This window comes from Uloborus diversus, chromosome 2, assembly GCF_026930045.1.
Source record: "Uloborus diversus isolate 005 chromosome 2, Udiv.v.3.1, whole genome shotgun sequence".
NCBI classification, from domain to species: Eukaryota; Metazoa; Arthropoda; class Arachnida; order Araneae; family Uloboridae; genus Uloborus; species Uloborus diversus.
The window spans coordinates 194,012,976-194,037,798 of record NC_072732.1 but is presented as its reverse complement, the minus strand read 5'-3'; the positions used below and the strand labels follow the sequence as shown (position 1 = coordinate 194,037,798).

The following is a 24,823-nucleotide window of genomic DNA, read 5'->3' as shown; positions in this document are numbered from 1 at the left end:
TAAAGCATGATAGTGAGACTCATCCATCCATACATACACGACTACTTGAGGTTGAAAAAAAACAAAAACAAATTGTGTATCCATAGTGCCATTTTTTTTCTCTCGCTAAGTTGTGATTTAAGTTTTAAATGATTTATTATTTATGTATAATTTTTAAAATGTATATTACTATATATTTCTGGATTTTTTTTACTTTCGATTTTACCATACTTTAACTGCAATCAGACCAACGTTAAAATTTTCAGGAAAATAAACTAACTATAAGTCGAATTTATGAAATACAAGCATGTATCATATGAGTACCATCTACTCGTATATAATTGCAAGCAAATACGTTATCTAAAGCCCAAAAAATAGAGATTGCCCGTAATTTAAATACCCTACTTTAAAGTCGTTCAGTGGCGAAAGTGTTGCTCAGAAATGAACGAAGTTTTGTGTAGAGCATAATGAAGGAATGGGAATTTGTTTGAGCGAATGAAAAAAAAAATCTCTCAATTTTCCCCACCAGTGGAGCTGTTTTTATTGAATTCTAATTTCCTGTAGTTTGACGATAGTTTCAAAACAAATCTTTCATTAGAACATTTTCAATATGACGGCTGTCATTTTCGTTATCTTTTGGAACCGTAAAATAACACGTTCTACAGTAGACCGCAGTATGCTCCGTAGTATGCTCCACGAAATGCTACAAACGCGTCGTGATATGCTGTATTTAAGAGATCAGGTAAATGCCTAGATTCTCACGATTTACGATATGTTTCAAATGCCTCCAAATGTAAAAGACACATGGATCGAGGTTTTATTTTCAGTGAATAATGTGTTTTATGAAAAACATCATCTGGCGGCTAAATTTTCACCTAATTTTTATTCGCCCAAACCGATATTGTACACACAATGTGCGATAATTTCTAAACTATAATTTCGTCACTGAGCACCTTTAAAGTAGTTTCGTTTCGTTAGGGACGCACTTTGTACTGTATTCTATAGTTTAAAATTTCCGAAATCACATGGAGCTGTTATCAGTCAAAATTCCTAAATTTATTAGTTAAAATTTTCTTAACAGATTCAAGCTAAAAGAATTTTCATTTATATATTGCAGCAGAAAAATGTTCTATGTGTGACCAAAGTAAATAGAATGATGTAAGGATGTTGATATTTTTGAGGTATCTAATTTTTGTTGCCCTTAGAGAAGTTAAAATTTAAAATTTGTTTCTTAGCACTCATGATGGCAAGACTATGCCACTCAATGTTGTACTTCATAGACATGCTCCAATGTATTTGGGTATGCCAATAACTGGATTATTTCTAACATAAATAAACTTATGTCTTAAACATAACTACGATTTTTGTGTGATTCAGTATACATTGATAGAATGTAGTTTCGTTTTACTAATAAATTCATGTTCATTTTACTAACAAATGATTTTTTTTAACAACACTTGTCAAACTATATTTGTTTCATACTCTGCATCAAATCAAAGAAATAAGATGCTTTGCAAATGAATCCTTGTGAATCAGCAATACAACATAACAGAAAAGAAATTAAATACCCCGCATACAGTGAAACCTGTGTAAGTTGACCACCTTTGGTGCACTGCTTTAGTGGTCAACATAAACAGGTGGTCAACTTACAGAGGTTGATTTATATGATAAGGGCAAAATTGGTACCTGAAAAAAGTGGTTAACTTATAAGGTTGGTCAACTTTACAGGTTTTACTGTACCTTAAAAACGAATGCACCATCTTCAATCGTTCCAATATATTCTCCACAGTTCGTTCTGACCACGAGCGCGTCTTCGAAAGCAGCTGATGACTCCCTCCTTATAACTGGTGATGCATCGTTTGTGTGACTTCGAGGATTGACTACAGCTATCTGGATGGCTGCCACTACCACTGCTGCTAGTAATAAGCTTAGAACAACTACCGTACCCAGGAGACATCTGAAACATTAAAGCATTTGTTATTGTTTAAAAAAACTATTTGCAACAATTGATAAGTAGTTATCAAAGCTAATTCTTAAGAAAATTAATATCCTGTTCCTCTATAGCTGCTGTACGCCTAACTTGGAAGGATTGTGAAGGCTACGCAGATCTTAATCACAGCATTACAAAGCAGACAGGTTAGGTTTTTACCATTTTAGCGTTAAGCATTCTGACCTGCTGAACATATCTCAACCTAATTTATGCAAAAGTATATGAAACAAACTTAAACTAAAAACTTTAGTTCTTACTGTCGAAATCGTACGTCTCTGTTAAAGAGATATTTTTAAAATGGCTTTGTCCTCATTGCAGTTATATTAAGTATATGAAAAAAGTTTAAAGAGGTTTCAGATTTACTCCTGATGCAAAACTGTCAATTCTAACTGTTTTTTTTTTTTTTTTTAATTTTTGCATTTTTCTCTCTTCTTACTTCATAACAGAACAAATCGTGTGATTTGTTTGCACATTGTTTTTTTAGCAGATAACGACTGATTTTGCAAAAAACCGTTCTACTTAAATGATATCAATCAACCGCTGAGCTTCCAGAAGAGATCAAATGCCAGGACAAATGCTATTTCGGAATAATGGGACTTGACTCAAAAGGAGGATATTTAGCCGTCCTCAAAATTAACAGTAAGTAGCATAAGGTGCAATTTACAGAAGTATCAGCAAATGCAAATGTATGACAGAGGGGATTCAAACATGCATTTGCGCAACCTTTCAGCTTTGACTTTTGATGCATTCGCTAGTTTAACGATGTTTAATATATATTCTTGTGTGTTCGAAAAAACAATGTTAAAGATAACGCATTTCATTCACGGGAGAATTGAGTGTAGCAACTTTACGTTGTTTTTGGTAAAAAGTGAGGAACGTTAATGAAAATGTCAATGAAATTGCTGATATCTTTATGGTACATGTCTAACTACGGCATTTCATGTAATCTATACCTAATCACGAATCAGAGACACATCCTGTCTGGAACCAATGGTCAGTGTAGTCATGAATACTGGAGTAATGGTAGGCACAATTGTACTTTTGCCGTTAGCTGCTTTAAAAATTGCTTAGCAAAGTTTTTTTTTTTTTTTTTGCTTTTGATGGGTCGATTTGACTGTAGTATCGATGAAAAAAATTGTAGCGATTTCAGCGCCTAATCATTGTAAACGGTTTAGACCCTTTACTAATAATTAAAATATACACTACTGTTGCCGTAAGAGTGCCACTTAATATATTTTGAAGTTTTGAAAAAATACTTTTTTTTCCATATTGAGAGGGTGTAAATATATATGAATGAGTAGTCCGCGAGTTAATAATCGTACAAATGTGCTACTCTGTTGCGATATTTTTGTTTTACAAACAAACTAATTATGTACAAAATATATATGTGCATGTAACAAAGCACGTACCTGTGCAGTTTCTTCCTGTGTACTTTCCTGTGTCTTCTGTATAAAAATCTGTCGTCATCATTATCTAAATGACTGTACGGACGGTGACTTAAGAGGGACATTGTGTTCTTCACCTTAATTACTCCTATACATTATTACGACATTTCCGTAAAAGCAGCATCTTTCCTAAAAGGGAGAAAAAAGTTTTTATTTTATTGTTTTCTATTTTTGTAGTAGAAAAAAGATTCTTTAAAACGCAAACAAATCATGTATAGTGGGGTAAAAGCAGAATTTCTGTTTAGTATTTTGGAACAGGCAGAGATTGGATAAGCAAAGGTTTTTCAGATAATGGATAAATTTTGAATGATATTCCATGTCATCTGTGAAACGAAAGGGTGGTGGAGATCATTGGTTTCAGTATGTAAATGTTTCGTGGTTTAGATCAATTTCACACTGCAATAGCTACAAAATACCTTAGTAACCTGCTTTGTATTTTGCCCTTTTTTTGAGCAATCACGATTGCTTATTGCTCTCACTTGACAATTTTGATGTCACCTATGATATTATTTTCCCCCCGCTTCCCTCTGTAGAACCATCGTCGGCCGGTCGCCTCACGATGCTGCTCCTATAGCGAAAAACACATACACACACCTATACTCACATACACATGCACACACACGCGCACACACACACACGCACACAGATACACACACGCGCACATATACAAAACACACACTCGTGATTGCGAAAAACATAATTTGAATTCAAGATGTCAAAATTCATTTTTTTTTAATTTTAAGGAAGCATATTAGTGAATGCGTAGGCAATTTGCAAAAAAAAAAAAAGACTTTAAATATAGTAAAAGTGACAAGATACAAAATATGCTGCAATCAGTGTCAAATCATTTTAGTAAACGAGAACTGATTTAATGCATTAATGCAGCCACCCATATTTATTTTACAACAACTAATGTGTGTGCATGCAACCGTGAAGTAACAAAATCGTATAATGTCGACTTTCACCGGTGTTTAGCTGGAAAAATGCCTTTCCCCGATATCTTTTGTATGTGAATGCTGATATTCCCCATCGAATGTCGACATTTACCATATTTCTGACTTTTACCGTAACATTTATAACCGAAACAGAACTATCTGTCCGCTTTCACATGAGCGAATTTTATTTAAAAAAAAAAAGAAACTTTTTGCGGTAGATCCATTTTATTTGCCAAAAAATCAATTTCGACTTTCCCACAAGATGCAATTTTCTCTTGGTGTTCTTGATTTCAAAGTCCTCAGGTTATGTCCCAGCTGCTCTGCCCTCACCTTTACTTCTCTTTAAATACCTAGGAGAAAGCTCCAATCTGGCTCCGGTAGTTTATTTTATAGCAATGTTTTAAGGCAGGTTTCGTTCTAGTTCAAAGAATCAGGTTTTCATTTTTTATGTCTCCTACTACCTCTAAAAATAACAAGTTCTTTGTAAAACATAATATTTCTCCGGAAGAATTGGTTTTATTCTTGAAATGTGAAATCTTTTAAGGTCGTAAAAGACGGACCTTATTCTTGCTTTAATGCACTCGAGTAGTTTTATTGATGAAGCGGAATATCAGCTTTCTGCTCTTCTTTTGACGTTTTAGTGAAAAATAAGCTTTTCTATCAGCAAGAATTTATTTTAAAAATACACTCTCAGCAGTTTGCAATATTGTAGTTTATATGCTGGCGCTTTTATAATTTTAAAAGCCCTGCTTTAACGTTCTTTTGAAGTAAAAATCGTAAAAAAGGCTTTGTGCACTGTACAACTAAATCCATCTATAGAATGTTCCAAAAGTCGGCGTACTCACTTCATTATTTTCAACATTATGATAGTTATGTGTAAATGCATATACAAGTACCTTCAATTTTTGAGAGTCACAAACTTCAACAAAACACCAATTATATCGTAAATGAGGTGAGATCTGCCATGTTATTGTATGTTTTGTGGCAAAACATCTCCGAATCCCCAACACTCCAAAAAACATCTGCGAAAACATGTCACAAAATTTACCCGTGTACCAACACAATTGATGTCCTACCCATGTTTGACTTTTTAAGTCTTCAAGGTAACTATGCACAACAAATATTCATCCATAACTAACGACATGCTGAAAATGAAGAAGGGGGAGGGGGGTACGCTCACTTTTAGACCAATCTGTATTTTACAGCAAGAATTGCTGAATCTACTATGACTGACATCAACTATCTGTTAATTTTGCAGGATGCTGTTTGTGATCAGTGCTGTGAATATTACAGCACTTCCCTGTAAATTTTCCAAGGTACTGTTTTGAACCAAAAAAGGAAGGAAAAAAACTTACTAACGGTTCACTTTCATTAAAATATGGTATATCGGACATATTAATACAGGTTTACATGAACGAATTTGCATTCCGAAGAAGGGAAAGTACATCCCGAAGAAATGAGGAGGAGGAGGGGGGAAGGGTCGAGGGTTGAACCAATAATTTCAAGTGTATCAGCCTATCAGTATTTAATTGCGTACGCTTTGCTGTTCAGTTGCGTAGAAGTTGACTGGAGCGTTTATTGTAAAACACGTGGCTCACGTGATAAAAAAAAGTTTAGATTGCACAGCAACCTTTGATTTTAGATAAATTTGAAGATGTAGTGATTTAAAAAATGTAGTGATTTTAATGCCAGGAAAGAGAAACAGCTTTTCTTATAGGGACCATGGAACGAAGCTGGTAAAACGAACTTATTAACTGAACTATTTAGCTAATAGAGGGGGGGGGGGGAGTGTTTACTTCCTTTAGAAATTAAGCAATATATGAACAATCTAGACGGTAGGTTGAATGTTTCTCAAGTGGGGTGTGATGACACACCCCTTCAAATGTCACGGAACACAGACATCCTTCCTAAGAAGGAGATGATATCAAAATCCTCAAATTACAGCGTCTTTCTCCTAAAAATTTCACAGGTGTAGTCTGCATCATGAACTTTCTACCCCCCCCCCTCCCCCCGGTCTCGTCCAACTGCTCGTGTGCGCGCCTGACAAAAAGTTTTATTAAAAATCTCTTTCTAAAAAGACTTTTTTCTAAAAGAAACTGGATTTAACCCACATTTCCTCCTCATCTGATACTGACATGCATACGTATGCGCACATTCATATATGTGTACATTTCTTCAATGTTAACTTTTCATAGTTTTAACGTACAGAACTTTTTAATATTATATTTATAAACTGTTTACGGGTTCTTGTTTTTTTTTTTTTTCTCGTGTTAACATTCTTAGTTCTTTTAAGCTTAAATCTTCGAAAAATTCCAATAATGAGAAATATTTCATTGACATCAGATTTGCGCTTGCACTAATTTACAAAATAGTCTCTCTTAAATAAGGTTGTGTGCAATTTAATATTCGTTCTTTTCATTGACTTATTTCAGACCAAATTGGTATGCTTCAATATCTCAAGGGACATCATCGGTAATTAAAAATGTTTAAATTGCGTTTCGTTGTATTACCTTTAGGTATAGCATTTTTCATCAAGTTGAAAAGGCGATGTAAAGTTAAATTTTCATAAAATATCTTTGCATGCTTGCACATTTAATTGACTGTCTATAATAACCCTTTTTTCTTTTTAAATAATTCAAATCTATATTAATCTTCATAATTAATGTAGTTTCTATGCAAACTTTTCAAGTTGAGCAAATATTTACTCATATTAATTGGACCAATTCAGGTAATGAAGGAAAATATCTGTATTAGCTTTAATTAAACATTCAATTATGCGATAGTTCATATTCGGAGTTTTGCCAAAATAAAAATCCTAGTTACGGAATTACGTAAAAAATAAATTAGAAAAATGGTTGTGTAATATTTTGTTACATTTATTGCCATTTTTTCCGCTATTAAATAGACGAATCTGTAATCCATTTTGTTTTATTAATTTATTCATAAGTTTCGTATTACATTAGAGTTGCGAAAACTAGGCAAAGTGGCCGAGTTTTTGAAAATCATATCGGGAAACACGCACGCAATAGGGTTTTTCTTTTTTGCGTGGGGATTCTTAGTCTTGGTAGAATTTGGTCGAGCTTTCTGAATTTAACCGGGTTATTGAGTGATAAGATTTCGGTTCCCTGCTGTATTGTTCAAAAAATCCGCTAGTTTTGTCACAATTACGAAACTGCGAGTGAATTTTACTCGCGAAATACAAAGCATCATAAATTTTCTAATTCAAAGGAGTTTTTTTTTTAAATTGTATGCGTATCGTCGGCATGGATAGTAAATGAACTGTGTTATTCTGACACACTAAATATAATCACAGAAAAACAATAGCAACGTCAACATCATGAAGCATCGTTCGGCAAAATAAAGTAGAGTAATATTAAATGAACTGTGTTATTTTGACACACTAAATATAATCACAGAAAAAAATTATCAATGTAAACATCGTGAAGCATCTTAAAGCAAAATAGAGTAATAGTAAATAACTGTTATTTTGACACACTAAACATAATCACAGAAAAACAATGGCAACGTTAACATCGTGAAGCATCTTGCAACAAAATAACCGGCAGGAGTTTAGTTGAAAAAAAAGCATTCTACGATAAAAGCAAGTTTTTAAATGGTTTAAGTTATATTTAAAGTTGAAAAAAAAATCTTAAAAAATACTAAATGAGTTAACAATAAAACAAAACAAAGTCAATGAGCAGTCGCACATATATTTGTCATGACTAAACTATATCATAAGTAATATTGTCAAGATGGATGCTTGACCACAAAAAAACTGTTATCTTCATATAAAGCAATAGTAAGCGTTAAAGTGTAAAACTAAAAATTTATTTTATTTTTTCGACTTATAAAGTGTATTGAAAACAAAGTTTTCTTTTCTTTTGTTAATCCTTGAACTAACGCGAGTAACTCTGGCATCCAAGGGTTACCTGCCAAATGAAGGGGTTGACGTTATTTGAGATCAGGGATGCACAACCTTTTCACTTCATATCAAAATATTATTTTCGCGAATCAGAACACATAAACTTTATACTATTTTGAAATTTTCTAAACATGGGAATATATGGAAAAATAAAAGAAAGTTAAAAACAAATAATTGCTATCATTTCTTGATGCTTTACTTATTAATTGCATCTGTTTTTAAGAAATTAATTTCTGAATATTTGGCTCCAAATTTGTAACGTAACCATTGAGCGCGCTTTTCGATTTGTAGCAATTGAACTGAAAAACTAGCCACAACGATCAGCTTTGCGAACCGGATGTGGCCCACGGGCAGTATGTTGGAAACACTGGCTTAGATGATGTGTGCTTTATTAAATATATAAATTTCCATACCTTTCGTGTGTTCTTTACATATCAATAATTTGCTTAGTGAAGCTCATTTTCCGTAAATTTATATCGCACACAAAAATAAATAATTAACAAAATTAATATTTAAAAGGTTAGTTTATAAGAAGCGCGCAATCCGTCATTCATGGTAGTTACAACTAATTCTTTTTTTTTTATTTCTTGCTTTATTATTTAGCAGTGAGCTGAAAGTTAGTTATAAAATCTTGGCCATTTAAATACTTTACATTTAATGTACCTTGCGTTTCGTCTCTTAGTTTTCCACAACATCTAACATAAATGATTGTAAACTGGATGTTCTAATACAGTAGACCCTCGTTTTACGCGGGTTTATTTTACACGGTTTAAGATTTGATTTTATTTTACGCGGATGAGTTTCGTTTTTACGCGGATGCGGCAATGCAAACAGGTGAAATTTTCCCCTCTTTCAAAATTGAAACTCCGAAAGATTGCAGATTGCGCGTAATCAACTGCATTTTGCTGTGCTAATAACCGAACTTGAGCTCCTGGGGACATTTCATGCTATTGAGTTCCAGAGTTCCTTCCAGAAGTAAAGTTATTAAACTCACACAGTTCAGAACTCACTGGAAGAAGAACTTTTAGAAGTGACAAAGGCAGCCAAAACCAACAAGGATACGGACGTCGTTGACGCACAGCCAAAAACGTTCACATTGAAAATTGTGAGCCTTTTCCTAGACAATAGAAATAATCTTTCTGATTTGTTAGTGAAGGAAGATTCTACCATGGAAATGACACAAGTGATCATGGATGCGTTAATGACCTGTAAAGAACTACAGAGAAAAATTCTTAATGACTGCCAAAAGACTATCATTCCCAGCTCCTCTTTATAAACAGAATACGAAATTAATTTATGTTTTCTTTATGCATGTTGTGCATAAAAGTCGATATAAGTACACATTAAACTTATTATACAATTAGTCATCACTAGAATGAAAGATCTTGTTTATCTATGGAACCAAACCCTTATTTTAACACTAGTATTAGGTTTCGATTTACGCGGCTATTCCGTGGAACGTGACCCCCGCGTAAAACGAGGGTCTACTACTTAACAAGCTATAGGTTTTCTTTTAAAAGCTAAATTCTACTAAAGTAAAGAAAGGCAGTCACAGGATTAGAAAGCTGCCATTAATCAAGAAATCGCATATATATTACCTGAATTTACTACGAAGGCATCGGAAATGCTGAACTTCATGGTCATAAGTTCGCAGAACAAATTGAGTAAGGTTATAAAACATAAAACTGTAAACAGGTATTCTTAAAAACCCTTAATTTTTCAACTAGGTTTTTGTTATTACTTTGTTATTCACATTTCAAATATGAGAGTTATTTCTGCCTCACTAAGGGATGTTGTCTTATACTGTGTTTCTAAGAATGGTTTATAAGTTAGTATATAATACGTTATAGCTTTTCATTCAACAAGTCTTTTTCTTACAAAGAGTGCAGTTTCGTGCTTTCAGTTTGAAGATTGAGACAATGGTCCCAGGTGTGCTGAATTTGTTTCAATCTTTAAGAATGAAATTTTTATTCTAAATTGGACAGAGCAATTCATTTTTATAGTCATTTAGAAAGAAAATGTCGCTTTTGTTCGAAGAGCGATTTATTTAAAATTCTTCCGTATTTCTCATTTCTACGTGAACTCATTTTTCTCAAATTCAAATAACTAGTTGGAGAGAGTTTGAGTTTTACATTTTTGTTATAAGTTAAAATATTTTTCTTCTAGGTCAAGCTTGCTTTGTTTTTAAGTACCTCGTATGTAATTAGATTGTGTATTATTTTTCGAACTTTAAATTTAACTAACACTTGATTTTTAAAATACACCGCCAGCTCAGTTATTCCATCCGAGGACTGCAGTTTCGTGCTTTTTAGCACTCATCAGCCCGGAATAGGAATCACATGAGCTGGAGGCAAAATCCCAGGCTTTAGGGCGGTAACTTACTACATAACACTTGATACTTCACCCTATTTGCTTTTTTCATTCATTCAGCTTTGTATTTTCATAATGTGATCTGAAATAAAATACTATTGCATGCTTTTTTTTTTTCAGAAAGCTATTTTATGATTTTGTTCGTACGATATATTAAAGAAAAAAAAAACAGTTGATAGTTTTATGCACTTCTTCAACGTTTAAGTAATGAACACTAAATCATTTACGTTATCGTTGTTAGTCGGCTCAAGTGACCATAACCCAATATGATTGTTTTAGAGCGACTTTTAATCGAATACAGAAAAACTGTTGACGAATTTTAAAGATAAAATGATAGTGACAGCTTTATTTATTTTTTTGTGTTATGGAATGTAAAAAAAAATAAATAAACGAACAAGATATATACCCTATTATACCTTTGTTCGAATATAATAAATAGAATTGCATAATTAGACGTCATAGTATATAGCTTTTAATTGACAAAGTGTCCATATTCTTCGAAACATCCAAAGCTGTTCCCTGAACTTCAATATTCTCTCTGCATCAGGCATTATAAATAATTAAACGAGCTGATATGTGATCCATTTACACCTATTTAATACTAATAGTGTCTTGTAATAAGCAAAGAAAATTTTTTAAAAATATACAAAAAAGTAAAGATAAACCGTCCAAGTTTTAACAATGATTCCCCCCCCCCACATAAGGTGTAAAAGACCTCTTTGGAACATCTGAATGCAACCAAAAAGGGAGGTGCACAACTAGAACCTACTAGGAGTCTACGTACCAAATTTAAACTTCCTAGCACATACTGTTCCTGAGTTATGCGACATACATACGTATATGCAGACGTCAGGAGAAAACTCGTTGTAGTTAACTCGGGAATCGTGAAAATGGATATTTCCCGTGTCCATACGTTCGTAGGCACTTATCCACGTGTGGTTGAGTCAAAAAACAACAACAAAACATTCATTGGGGGGGGAGCAAAATGGGAATTAAGGTCGATTTTTGAGTGAAAATCTTTTCGCGAATACAATACTTGCTTTTTTGTAAAAGGAAGTAAAAATGAAAGCGTCCACATTAAACAACTAGTTAATTTACAAATAAAGTATTAAAGAAATACTTACAGTGCTGTAGATCCGATCTTTGCTCGACTGTTAAAGTCAACAAAGGAAGAAGGTTTTTGAAATTTATAATTTTTAAAATTAAGAACTGCATTCTTCAATGCAGTAAAAAAACCAAAGAACATTTTTTTTTGTTGAAAAACTCAATTTCTTCGTTTCGACGAAAAGGAATTTTTATCGAACTCAATATATATTTTTAAAAAATATATTAAGATTAAAATCAGGCAACATTTTCCAAATAGGATTGGAAGAAACAAAAAAAGAAAAGAAAAATGCCCAAAAGAATTTTGAAGCAAAAAATACCGTATTGCTTTTCAAGTAAATCTCCTAGTGTTTCAAAATCCAAGAATGTAAAGCAACATTCTTCTTATACGTGTGTATTTTAGGATGGATGATTGTTAGATTGAATAAAATGTTTCTAAAAGTAATGAAAATTTAAATTGGACAATAACTCAAAATGAAGACTATAATATTGTAAAGAAATGTATTTGAATAAAAAACATAGCTAAGATTACTTAATTCATACCAGTTAAACAAGATATTGTAACTTATTTAAAATAGTGAAAATTATATAGTAAAGAAATGTGGGGCAAAATGAAACGATTAAGATGACTGAGTGTTTTCAAAATGAAGAAATCAGAAATTTGTTTTGAAAATAACAGTGCATAAAGAGAGAACATTGTATTTTATAATAAAACTTGCGTTGAAACACTGTTTTTTTTTTTTTTTTTTGGCAATAAATTTGAATCTTCAAAAAAAAAGTGGAAAATTTTCATTTTTTTTTTATGGCAAAGAGAAAAATAAAATATTTTTCTAATGAAATATTTCCTATTTGATCATAAAGCATATTTTTGATCGAAAAAAATCAGTAAATAAAAGATTGAATGAATAAAAGAAAATATAATGAAAATAAACGATTAATTAAATTAATGCATCCATTAACATATGAAGAAAAATGAATGAGCCAGTAAAAGAATGAATGATTTTGAAAATATATGTGAATGAATGAATAAATAGGTGAATTACTAAATGAATGAATGTAAATGAATTAATTAATAAATGAAAACGTAAGTGATTTATATTAAATGATTGAGTGAGTAATTGAATCAAACTATTTCACTTTGCCCCATCCACTTTGCCCCGCATGTACTTCATTAATAGTGCAATTTAGTTAAAATCCAAATAAGCTTAATATTAACTAAATTAATACTGCATTGAGTATTAGGAGGTCTCAATTAATATTTAAAATGTTTAATAACAAGAACTTTATAATTTTTTAGTAACAAAAATAATTTTTCACTTACAACAAAATATTACAAAATGAGTACCAATTTTTTTTATTTGCCTATATTGCCAAATGTTTTAATCTTCGGCGGTATTTTTTACCTGGAAGAGACTGCATATGGTACTACATATTTAAAATAATACCTGATAGGTGGAGCTAAAAGCAGAGTAAATACTAAAATATTTCACTTTGCCCCGCTATTTCACTTTGCCCCATGTTCCCCTACTTCAATACACTTTATCAATTTTTAATTAGATGTGCATTAAATCCAGAAAATAGTTTTTTTTTTTTTTTAGTTTCTTCCAAAACATAACATTTGGATCAGTATCTCGCAGTTAAAAACAAAGATACGTTTATAGAGCATTGATCATTTGTTATCACATAAAAGCTATTGTTTCTACATTGCAAACGAACACAAAGATCAACATCACTAATTTAAAAAAAAAAGTGAATTTTATTTCGGAGTTCTTTAGCATACTTTATACGAACTACTTCACAGTTTTACCAACATACAAATGTTCCAAAACTAGCCCACACAGATTTAACCTTCATTTTGACTCTTATGAATGTAAAAATATAGGTGTAGTATTAAGTCTTATTTTTCCGACACATTTTAATCTTTGCAACAAATATATTTCGTGAATATGTCACAAACTGTTAGATATTCTGTGCTGAAGATTAAGAACATAATTGTGGCAGTTAGAAGCAAAGGGATGTAAGTGGACACATTCCAGTTTCGAATAAACCGCGTTCAAAGATAGGAAGGCGCTAGAACATATACAGCTAGTTATCAAAATAATGGAAATACTCTGTGACAAGTGTGTTGGGAATCGCTACTCTGCCATAAATGTTCTATTGATAAAGTTGCCTTTTGAATCTAATCACTCACACTAATGAATCCAGATGGTGATTCAGTTCTCTGGTCATTTTTGCTGACATTGTTCGCTTTTCAGACGTTACAATCCTCTTCGATACCGTCGGTTTCTTTCACTAAGCTTCTCTTTGAGTCCACTATTTTGCTTTGCCGAGCTTGTCTTACCGCGCTGCGTGTATACTGTTATGACTTCAGATACTGTGACTCTAGAAACGCCAAAACGTTGATGTTTCAGTGACACTTGTTTCAGCTAGACGTGCTCCAACAATTTGGCCTCGTTTAAAATTTGAGAGGTCCGATATATCACGCGCTTGAAAAAAATCCAAGACGGCCAGAACTTCAGTTAATCCACCATATACAACCAGAATATGTACATTGCTATTTATAAAAAAACCAGATGTGTAGTTTTATTCTTTATTGCGTACGAAGCACATTCAAAAATTTCGCTTTTATTCACAGGTGTTCCCATTAGTTTGATAACTACCTGTATTTTCTAGGCAAGCCCTAATTATTTTTTTTCTAAATAGTGCTAAATAGCAGCATCTACCAAGGCTACAAGTATTATGTTTTGCCCTAAAACAGAGATGTTTACCGACTGGTTACCTTAAAATTTGTAATTATGGCACTTACATTCCTTTGCTTCTCACTGCTTTGATTAAAGTGTTAAAGATAAACATTTTTTAAAATTTATTACTATTTTTTTTAAGCTGAAAAGATAAAAACACATACACGCTCCCACACACACACGCGCGCGTAGAAAGCATTTTCAATTACATATTTTGTATGAATACTACACATGTTTGAGAAATGAAAAAAAATCTTTCACTGCTTTGATGAAAAAAAAAGTCTTCGAAATCAACAAGCGAGTGTTTGTTCTTTTGAAAGTAAAAATAGGTTCAATACAACTAATTCCCTGGAAGATAATTATATTCCCTTTCTTTTTACTTGTCTTTGCTTTTTACTGTTTTTTCAACAAGTATCATGAAAGATGGAAGATAAAAATAAAAGAGAGCATTTTATTTGGCAATCTGTAAAAAAATGTTTATCAAAAGAAACATGAAATATTTTTAAAAACATTGTAAAAAATCGCATTTTTACTTATAAAAGCGAAAAAAGTTCAACTCAATTAGTGCCTTATTTTAACTCAAACTCATTTTTTTACCTAGGTTTTTTTTTTCTCTCGCATAGTTAGAGGTTTTGGTAGCTTGAATGATACCACACAACTCATCGAAAAAAACGTGTCGTAATCATAAAATTTTGAATTTGAGCGAAGAAATTCTGCGATTTTTTTTCTCCAAAGATACAAAAACATCTTTAGACCTTTTTTTACGGAGATTTATTATTACAAGAAAGCAAACGTCTAAATATTTTTCTAATTACTGGTAACTCAGACATAACTCGTAACCTTTCGCATTTACAGTTTATTCGCGTTTTTACATTTTATGACTTGGGGAAATTGCTATAAAAAAGAATAAATTTATGTTTTTTAAATATAACTTTGTTTTATTTTTCTATATTCAATACAAAATACTAACAATCAACAGTTGCAAATTCCCGACTGTAGACTTAGCCATGTGCTGAAATTTAAAATAAATTCGACCCTTGCTTGCATGCATATTTTTGACATATAGTAAAACCTCGATTATCCGAGTTAATTGGGATCGCTAGAGCCTCGGATTTCGGAATTCTCGGTTAAAAGAAACTTTATATAAAAACTTGTCAGGATCGTAAATTGTATTAATTAAAAATACGATTGCATATTCATAAAATACTGACAGATTAAAAGTAATGTTTTAAAGTTAAAAAACTAAAATGGAAAATAACTTGTAGTACGTTTTAAAAAGTCAATCGATTTTTTTTAGCTACTCCAAGTTAAATATGTAAAGATGCATTAAAACCACACACACATCTCCAGAAAATGTTTTTTATTTTCAAATTGAAAATTCTTCATTTAATAAAATAATATTCATTTTGAAAAATAAACTTCATTATCGGCTCGGTTAACAGAAACCTCGGATAATCGAGGTTCTACTGCACATGTATGCTCGGCAGAACTGGGAAACGCCTGACCAAGTTTTTAAGTGGGTAAGAGGGGACAGATATAAAAACCTATACAGTGTATCGCGTGTCCTGAAAGTTAATGGAAAGAGGGTATAGCGGCGCTCTTCAAGGAAATGAGACAATGCGGTCCTTCGCAGTTTTTTTCTGCAATATTCTGCGAAGCGGATATCTAGGGTTGGGTCAAGTGCAGACCATTCATATGGAATTTTTTTGTGAGGGCGGGGGAGGGGGAGATTGGCAAATAATGTATACTCGACTCATATTTAATCGGAGTACTAAAAAAAACGCCTGCTTTTATAAAAACATTTTTTTCAGTGTTAGAAGGAAAAAATTTTTTCCACTACCTGACGTCTTTAGATGACGCGTGTTTTCATGCGGGTCATGACCAACCTCATCATGACAAAAGATATCCTAGTACTGCGATATTTTAGAAGATTGGTTTGAAGAATTTACCACGGATGAACCTTATACCCAATTATATGTCCGAACATTCTTATATGACCTTCTCCCTTCTCTCTCCATTTTTTTACTTGCTCATTCTGCAGCGTAGAAATACAAGAATCGTATCAACGTCGCATAGCATGGCGTATATTATCATAATTACAACACAGAGGCCAAGTCCTGCTTATCTCGAGAATCCTGTATCACCTTCAAATGGCATACCCAGACTCTTATTATGCTGTGAATGCTTTTATATTTAGCCTATCCAAATTTGAACTTTGACGAAGTATTTTTTGAGCAATCTGTATTTATACAGATATATGGAATATATGGAACAACGCATTGTAAATCCTACATGAATGTTCATTGTTCAGTAAGACTTCCTTTCATTAATCTGCATGTCCCATTGGCAAATCAACTCTTGCCACAGATAAGTGGGCATGTTTCCGGCGATCAAGTTAATTGCAGTAGTGTTTCTTGGATTTTAGTTAAGGAAGGGATTCAGGAAGTGACAAAAAATACATTTCATCAGTTACAAAATCACATACACTGAAGTTCAAGGCGGCTATTGAATAAGCTAGACCGTCCAGACGTGTAATACAACGCTAGGTAAAAAAACGCTCATGGCAGATTTTTCAAAGAAAATTTGGCCAAAAATGTGTGAATAAAAATATTATATACTGGGTGGGTAATATCCATCTTGCATATAATAACTTCATTGACGATCTATCGACCTCTACTATATTCGATCTCTTTTGTTTGGAGAGGACGCTGTGTCAGTGGTGGTGGGAATGCCATGGAGACGGGAGCATCAATCAACGGCATTACAAGTGCTATTTGAAGTCGTCGCAATAGGATGGACGTTGCTGTAACGTCATCGTAACGTCACAAAGCGTCACAAATGAGTTGTCAAAGTAACAGCTCAGTGAAATTACATGACAATTGCAATAGTTTTGTCAGTATAAGTAATATTAGATGTCACCAGTGACGTGCACAGGGTTGGGAGAAGGAACACCTGTTGGCCCGCGACAGAGCCAGGAGAAAGCCCAAGATTTTTAAAATGAGAGGGAAATATATGTTGGGAGATAAGGGTAAATAATATGGGGGTGGGACTAAAAAAGTCATTTGTGACGAGTCCCGAAATTTCTGTGCATGCCACTGGATTTGTGACTGTGACCATTTTTGCCGCGCACTAATGTCCCTTCAACTTGCCGAGACATATTGTTCAATCAGGATTAGAATAAATCCTTTGGGAAAAAAAAAAGAAAGTGGAAATAACTAGTTAGAATGTATCAAAAAATTTGCTGTTTCTATAAATTGCAATCACGAAATATCCGCAGCAAAAGGGAAAAAAATCGAAATTTGAAAAGATTAATTAGCGAACAATTTGTCAACTCAAAATTACAGTAAACCACTTTCACAATGACGTTATAAGTAAAACCTATCCCATTCAAATGGCTTTAGAAAGAAAAGCATTAAAAGTTTTTTTTTTTTTCCGAACTGCATAATGGGACAGCGTAAGCTCAAATAATTCGAAAAGACCATTACTTAAAACGCAAATCCACTTTTAAAAATGATCCTCTGGTTTAGAATTTATTTGTTTAGTTTTAAATCCGGCCATTGTTTTGTGGGTCGTAAATATTTTCTTCCTCAAATTGTTTCTGCTTGAAGAGTGCTTCCCACGCATCACTCGTATCTTAGATCTACATTTATTCTGCTTTCAAAATTTTACTTTGCTCAAAATACAATCTCTGCTTCGAGGGCAACTGCGTGTGGAAACAGACAAATGATTCAACGTCACAGAGATGGATTTTGTTTACTGCGATTTCCTGTAACAAAGTTTGAAAGATATATTGTAAAAGACCTGTGACAAATGAGCAAAACACGGGAGTAAAAATTCTATGTGAAATTCGGTATTCCCGGTTTTTGGCTGCTACACATGTTTAATGATTTATTCATTTTTCATTTAAGATATTATAGACTAAATTATTTTGAACAGTAAAATCCAGCAGTTTTTAGCCTACTTTCACAGTAAAAGTCAGAGAAAGTAGAAAAAGCATGAAAGAAGGCTTAATGCATCTTGAAAATTTCACGAAAAAAAAGGTCAAGAATAAAATAGTAATAATTAAATAAATATCGAAAAATTAAAAACCGAAAAGTAGGGTACTGAGATGGAGGAAAATGTTCGTCGGTCTGTCTGTGTGCCTCCCTCCTCTAATAACTTTTGAGTAAATAGTTCAATTCGAGCAATTTTTTTTTTGTTCGAAAGATATCGGCGAGGTCAACTCATTCCTATATTTCACTTTTTGATTTGAACTATTTTTCATTCAATTTTGAACTGTTCAAAAAATCTTAATTCAAGGCAATTCCGAACTAAGAGGCGAATTTGTTTCGAGCAAACTTTGTAGAAAAAAGTTTTTGATGAAAAACATGCATATAAAATATTTTTCTTGATTTGAACAATTTTCCGTTCATTTTAGAACAGTTCAAATCCCCTAACATTTGCGCCTACGAGGAAAGTGAAGGTCAATGATTTCGCGCTTGAAGGCGAATCAAATTTTGCTTCAATCACTACTTCAATCAAATTTTGCTGGAAATAGCTCTTGATGACAAACTCCCATCGTCGACTCCGATAATTTTCGAGCACCTGACTCCGACTCCTGTGTCCGATAATTAATCGAACTCCGACTCACCGACTTCGACTCTAACTTTGTAGCGTTGGCAAAAATTTCTACACGGAGGAAAAATGACTGACTCCGGTTCTTGGATATTCAACTCCTACTCCTTTATCTAAAAATAAGTCCGACTCCGACTCTGCAAACATTGGCAGACTTGCGGACTCGAATTGAAATGACCAATTCCAACTCCGAGTCTTTGAATCAAATACCTTCGGCTCCGGAATCTGACTCTTGTATCCCAAAATGAGATTGACCCCGACTCCGCAACCATGATTTTAACTGCAAAATAATTGTTGTCAACATGATTTTTATTTTCACGCTAAAGTTTTAATTTATATATTCAGTTTTCGGTGGAATAAACTCGAAGTCCTTTATGTTTCTACATAAAGATATGTTCAGACGATTTTTCTTGCGAACCGAGAAACAAGGGATGAAAATATTTATTGTTTCCTTTCTTACTCCAAGTAGCTATTATCATTAAATTGGAGTAAAAGGAAATCATGTGATGCACACATCAGCTCGTTTGCTATATGCCTACGATTATTACTGAAGATTTAACTGACTGCGATTGTTAAATAAAGTTTTACACAGATTACCACAATATTGTCAATTTTAATGTAATTCAGTGGTTAACTCTTTAAATATCACCAACATTGGCCGAAGTAAAACCAGATTTAAAAATTAAAGAAAAAAAAATTGCCAAATTTTCCGCCAAGTTGGCGACAAAACTTGGCGGCCAAAAACTTGGCGATATGGCCAAGTGTTTGCCAAATTAAAACACCACTTGAGTCAACATTAAAATTAACAATGATCCCCCCCAAAAAAAAAGGTGTAAAAGACCCCCTTACGAACATCCGAATCCAAAAAAAGGGAAGGTGCATAACTAGAGCCAACCAGGAGTCTACGTAAAAAATTTCAACTTTCTAGGACATACCGTTTTTGAGTTAGGCGAGATACATACGCACATACGTACATACACACATACGCACATACATACGTACATACAGAAGTCACGGAAAACTCGTCGTAATAAACTTGGGGATCTTCAAAATGGATATTTCGGGTGTTTGTACGTTCCTAGGCATGTATCCACGTGTGGTCGGGTCGAAAACAAAAAAAAAAAAAAAAAAAAACATTCAGGACTGAGCAAAATGGCCGATTTTTGACTGAAAGTTTTTTCGCGAATACAAAACTTTCTTTTTTGTTAAAGGAAGTAAAAAAAAGTGAAATATATATTAAAGTATAGTTTATACTAGCAAAAGATTTGCCTTTACGACAAAACAAGCATGTTAATCGGACCTCAAAACCTAAGTTTGTAAGTTAGTGCGTACAAAATGCACAATGAGCCAGTGCATCAATTTGACTGCAATATTTTATGGGCTGTAAAATTATTTCGCGTACGATTTAACATGTCGTTCCAAAGTATTATCATATTAGAACATTTACAGATTACTATTCTAAAGAGAAAATCTCAGGACCTAAATATTTTTACTTTCCTACTTGTGAGTACTTGAATATTTATTTCCGAAAAGATTTGCAACTGAATATCTCTGCAAAGTACTACATTATTATTATTATTATTTTTTAAATTTTTAACCCAATGATTTTTTTTTCTTTTTAAAAATATTTTCTACTTCAGTTTGAGTTATATATAAAATACTCTTAAGATGATATTAGATAAAGTTTGTTATTTTTTTTTTTTTTTTCAATGCAAAAATGCCATTGTCGTGATTTTTTTTTTAATCTTAAAAAAGTTTTGTGTCATAAACATTATTAAAAACCATTAATTCTTAATGCATTTTGTTTTGTATTTTCTAAAGTAATAACTTAGTCTTACAATCAGGTGGTATAGGTTTGTTTTTACAGAAAACAATTGAGGCAGTGAGAAGCAAAGGGATGTAAGTGGACATTTTCAAGTTTCGAGTAAAACGCGTACAAAGATAACGTCCTAGGTAGACTTTCATTGATTTTTTTTTTATAAATCATGCCGTAAAGCAGCAACTACCAGGGTTACTAGTTCTATCTCTTGTCCCTAGACAGAGGAGAGGTCCACCTCCCATTTGTACTGGTTATCTCCATTTTTTTCATTTTGTCACTTACATCCCTTTGCTTCTCACTGCCTGAATTGAAGCATGTTCTTTAAATACATCGATGGTGCAAAATCTGTATCGTAGGGATCTAAGATCTTGCAGTATTCCCGTTTTCAGGGTTGACGCGATTGATAATGGTATATTTCAATAGCGCTCTCTGGTAGTCTTTGTTCATTTTCTTAAGGGGGGGGGGGAAGCGTTTTGATTTTTAATTCGTACACTAAATTTGGTGTCCATTTATGAATTGAGTGTAGTTCTAATATATTTTAAATGTGTATGAAAATTTTACAGATTCTGTCCAAAATGCTGTGACTGACGGGTTTAAAACATAGCATTTTATGCTATATTTTAATTGCATATACTATCTCAAAAGCGCGAAATTGTAGAAAATAATTACCCCTCCACCATCGAACTCTGTGTTCTCGATATATATATATATATATATATATATATATATATATATATATATATATATATATATATATATATATATATATATATATATATATATATCTACTGGTGTGCAAAAATTAAAGTCGAAGTCCAAAAATTAGCATATCAGCTGAACGAAGAGGCAGAGCGGACAGAAAGACCAATCAGGAGATTAAGTAAGGTGATGTACGGTAGCACATGCGCAGATATGTAGGCAAACTAATGGGGGAGTGTCTGAGTAGTATAAAGCATGTTGTCGGTGTAAGATCAGTATTTCTGGCAAAGAGATTGCGTGCCGTATAGCAGTTAAAATCACACCGAGTTGCTGCCTCAGCAAAGAGTGGCGAATAATCAATCTGTTAGACGACATCTGGATGCTTTTACCCGAGGTTGAATCATTGGGAAGTTGGAGGAAGGCCGCAGTGTGACAAGTGTGACTGCAGCGTTCGGAATTGCTCACAGCATCGTTTCACGACTTTGGACACAATTTCAAACTACAGGAACAGTTATCCGGGGGTTCAGTAGTGGTCATCCACGGAGAACCACACCCGCAGATGACCGGTATATTGTCTTACAGGCCAGAAGAAATAGGCGGCAGACAGCAGGAGAAATCGCTAGACACACGACACAGGCGACTGGACGACTGATATCGCGTTTTACCGTGGCCAGAAGACTGCACGTTGGTGATCTGATTGCACGACTCCCTATACGGTGTGTACCTCTAACGCCTGCCCATCGGAGAAGGCGTTCTCTGTGGTGCCGGGAACACCGGAATTGGATAGTTAATGAATGGGGACGAGTACTCTTTACAGATGAGAGCAGATTCAGGCTGAGTAGCGATTCTCATCGCATACTCATCTGGAGAGAGCGGGGAAGCCGCAATCATCACTCGAACATCATTGAAAGGGACAGGTATGGAGGTCGCGGTGTTCTCGTTTGGGAGGCATCATGCTTGATAGTCGTACAGACCTTCACATCTTCGACGCATGTTCAGTCAATGGGACCAGTTATTGTAACGAGATTCTTCTTCCATATGTGCGTCTTTTTAGAGGCGCTATGGGTCCGCAGTTCCTTTTTCATGGACGACAATGCACCATGTCATCGCACAGTAGCTGCCGAACAGCTCTTAGAGAGTGAGGATATTGAACGTATGGATTGGCCGGCACGAACTCCGGATCTCAATCCCATAGAGCATGTATGAGATTTTCTAGGCAGACGCTTTGCAGCTCGTACCTTACCACCAGTAACGATTCGGGAGCTTCGATTGGCGCTGCAAGACGAATGGGCAGCAATGCCTCAACAACTCATTGACACCCGCATTCTCAGCATGGGCAGACGCTGTGAAACCTGCCTAGCAGTCGAGGGAGATCATATCCTCTACTAAAGACCGGATGTTTCTTGCTGGACACCCATCAGAGGGATGTTTCGGTCTTCAGTCGCATTGCACTCCATGCTACTTTTTCAATAAAGCTTCTTTTTATCCCTCTGGTTTCTCTTTTAGTAAGTGTTGCTTACATTACACATGTCCTTACGTATTGGGGATCTTACGGTATTAAATGTGTTGATTTGGAAAACTTTTGTACAAAGTAATATTGAAAAAACCGTCTCGTCCTTAATTTTTGCACACCAGTGTATATATATATATATATATATATATATATATATATATATATTATATATATATATATATATATATATATATATATATATATATATATATATATATACACTAGGGGTCCGTCTCGATCTTGTTCGGGTTGAAAAAAATATCTGTCCTAAATAAATATTCTGCAGATTTTTTTTTTTAATATCATGGTATACATGTTATCGTATTATACATCGTTATGTATCGCGATATCCAAGGCTAATAGAATTTTACATACCTTATCCTCTGCAGCTTCAAAGACATGTATAGGTCATGGCGTTTTTAAACCATCATCGCTATAATTATTTCACTTGTTTCTATTCCTTAGCATTTATTTCATAGGGAACCTTCAACTATTTAACCAATGCAAGTGCGAGTCAAGCTGCGCTTATGTTTACGTATATAACAATAGATCAGTGCGAAACATCAACTGGGTAGCGAAGAAAAACCATTGGTTTAAAAAAATAGTATAAGTTTATATATGCATAATTTATAGCCTATGTCACTCAGTACGAATGCACCTTTCATATAGTGATAGAATTTTTCAAATAGCTGCAATGGTTCCGGAGATTACCTCGAACAAATAAACACACAAAAATCCACAATCCTTTCTCTTTATAATATTAGTGTAGATATAAAGAACCATGTTACAATTATTTTCAAGAAAAAACAAGTTCATACCGCACTACAGTTAGTAATTGCAGAGTTTACAGAAATATTTTGATTCTTGAAATAACAATCAAATAAAAGTTATTTTCATTAAATGCTTTTAATTAAATGCGTTTGTATTGCATACAAAATTGCGGTTTAAAAATGAACCAAAACTGTTATGACTGTTGCATAATAAAAGGATTTCCTTCATAAAAAAGTATATCTTTTATATTTGATCAATAAATTGAAAGAGTATTTTTGATAATTAACTTATTGTACTTTGTTTCGAAAAAGAAAAATTATGCATTACTAATAGCTAGTTTGAACAACATATGAAAAAAACGCGATCACATTTTTAATAATGGAAGAAAAAAATGAATGGAATTAATTGAAGAAAAGAACTTCAATAAAACTTTAAAAAAAGAAAATCCTGAACATGATCTTTCAAACGAGAAAATCACTTCAGCGGAGACACGAAAATAATTCACTAATTGGATATTATTTTGCCGAGCAGTTCGACTTTCTCCTAATATAATAAGCTTTCATTATTTTTAATAAGGTATAGGTTCTTTTATACGCATCGCAATCCTTTTTATTATTATTTTTTAAATTTTACTTTTGTACTCTAGTATTAACCTTATTAAAAGAGCATGCGCATACTGTTACAAAAAAAAAAGGTGAAATTTATGCTCTATAACTGTTGAAAATAGCTGTACGCTGTAAAAAGGTTTTACTTGTTACTTTCAAAAATACAAATTGCCTGAAACGAATATTATATATTTTGTAATTAGTGTCGATCTTTCGGTTTCTTGATCTTCGAAATATTGCAGCAATTACGTTTTGAATACTCATTCGAAGCGTGATTTTCAAAAACATTCTTCAATACTGATTTTTGTTTATTAAA

General features: G+C 33.3%; 1 protein-coding gene across 1 annotated transcript in view; it reads right to left on the bottom strand.

The window, feature by feature from the left end:
- The window catches only part of LOC129217601 (carboxylesterase-like), a 57,384-nt gene that overhangs the window by 29,523 nt on the left and 3,038 nt on the right, over positions 1-24,823 (bottom strand). The window contains exons 2-3 of the mRNA XM_054851927.1: positions 3,379-3,543; positions 1,720-1,936 (exon numbers count right to left, since the gene is read on the bottom strand). Coding sequence (XP_054707902.1) covers positions 1,720-1,936; positions 3,379-3,479 — 318 coding nt within the window. The 5' untranslated portion in view covers positions 3,480-3,543. The remainder of the gene's footprint in view (positions 1-1,719; positions 1,937-3,378; positions 3,544-24,823) is intronic.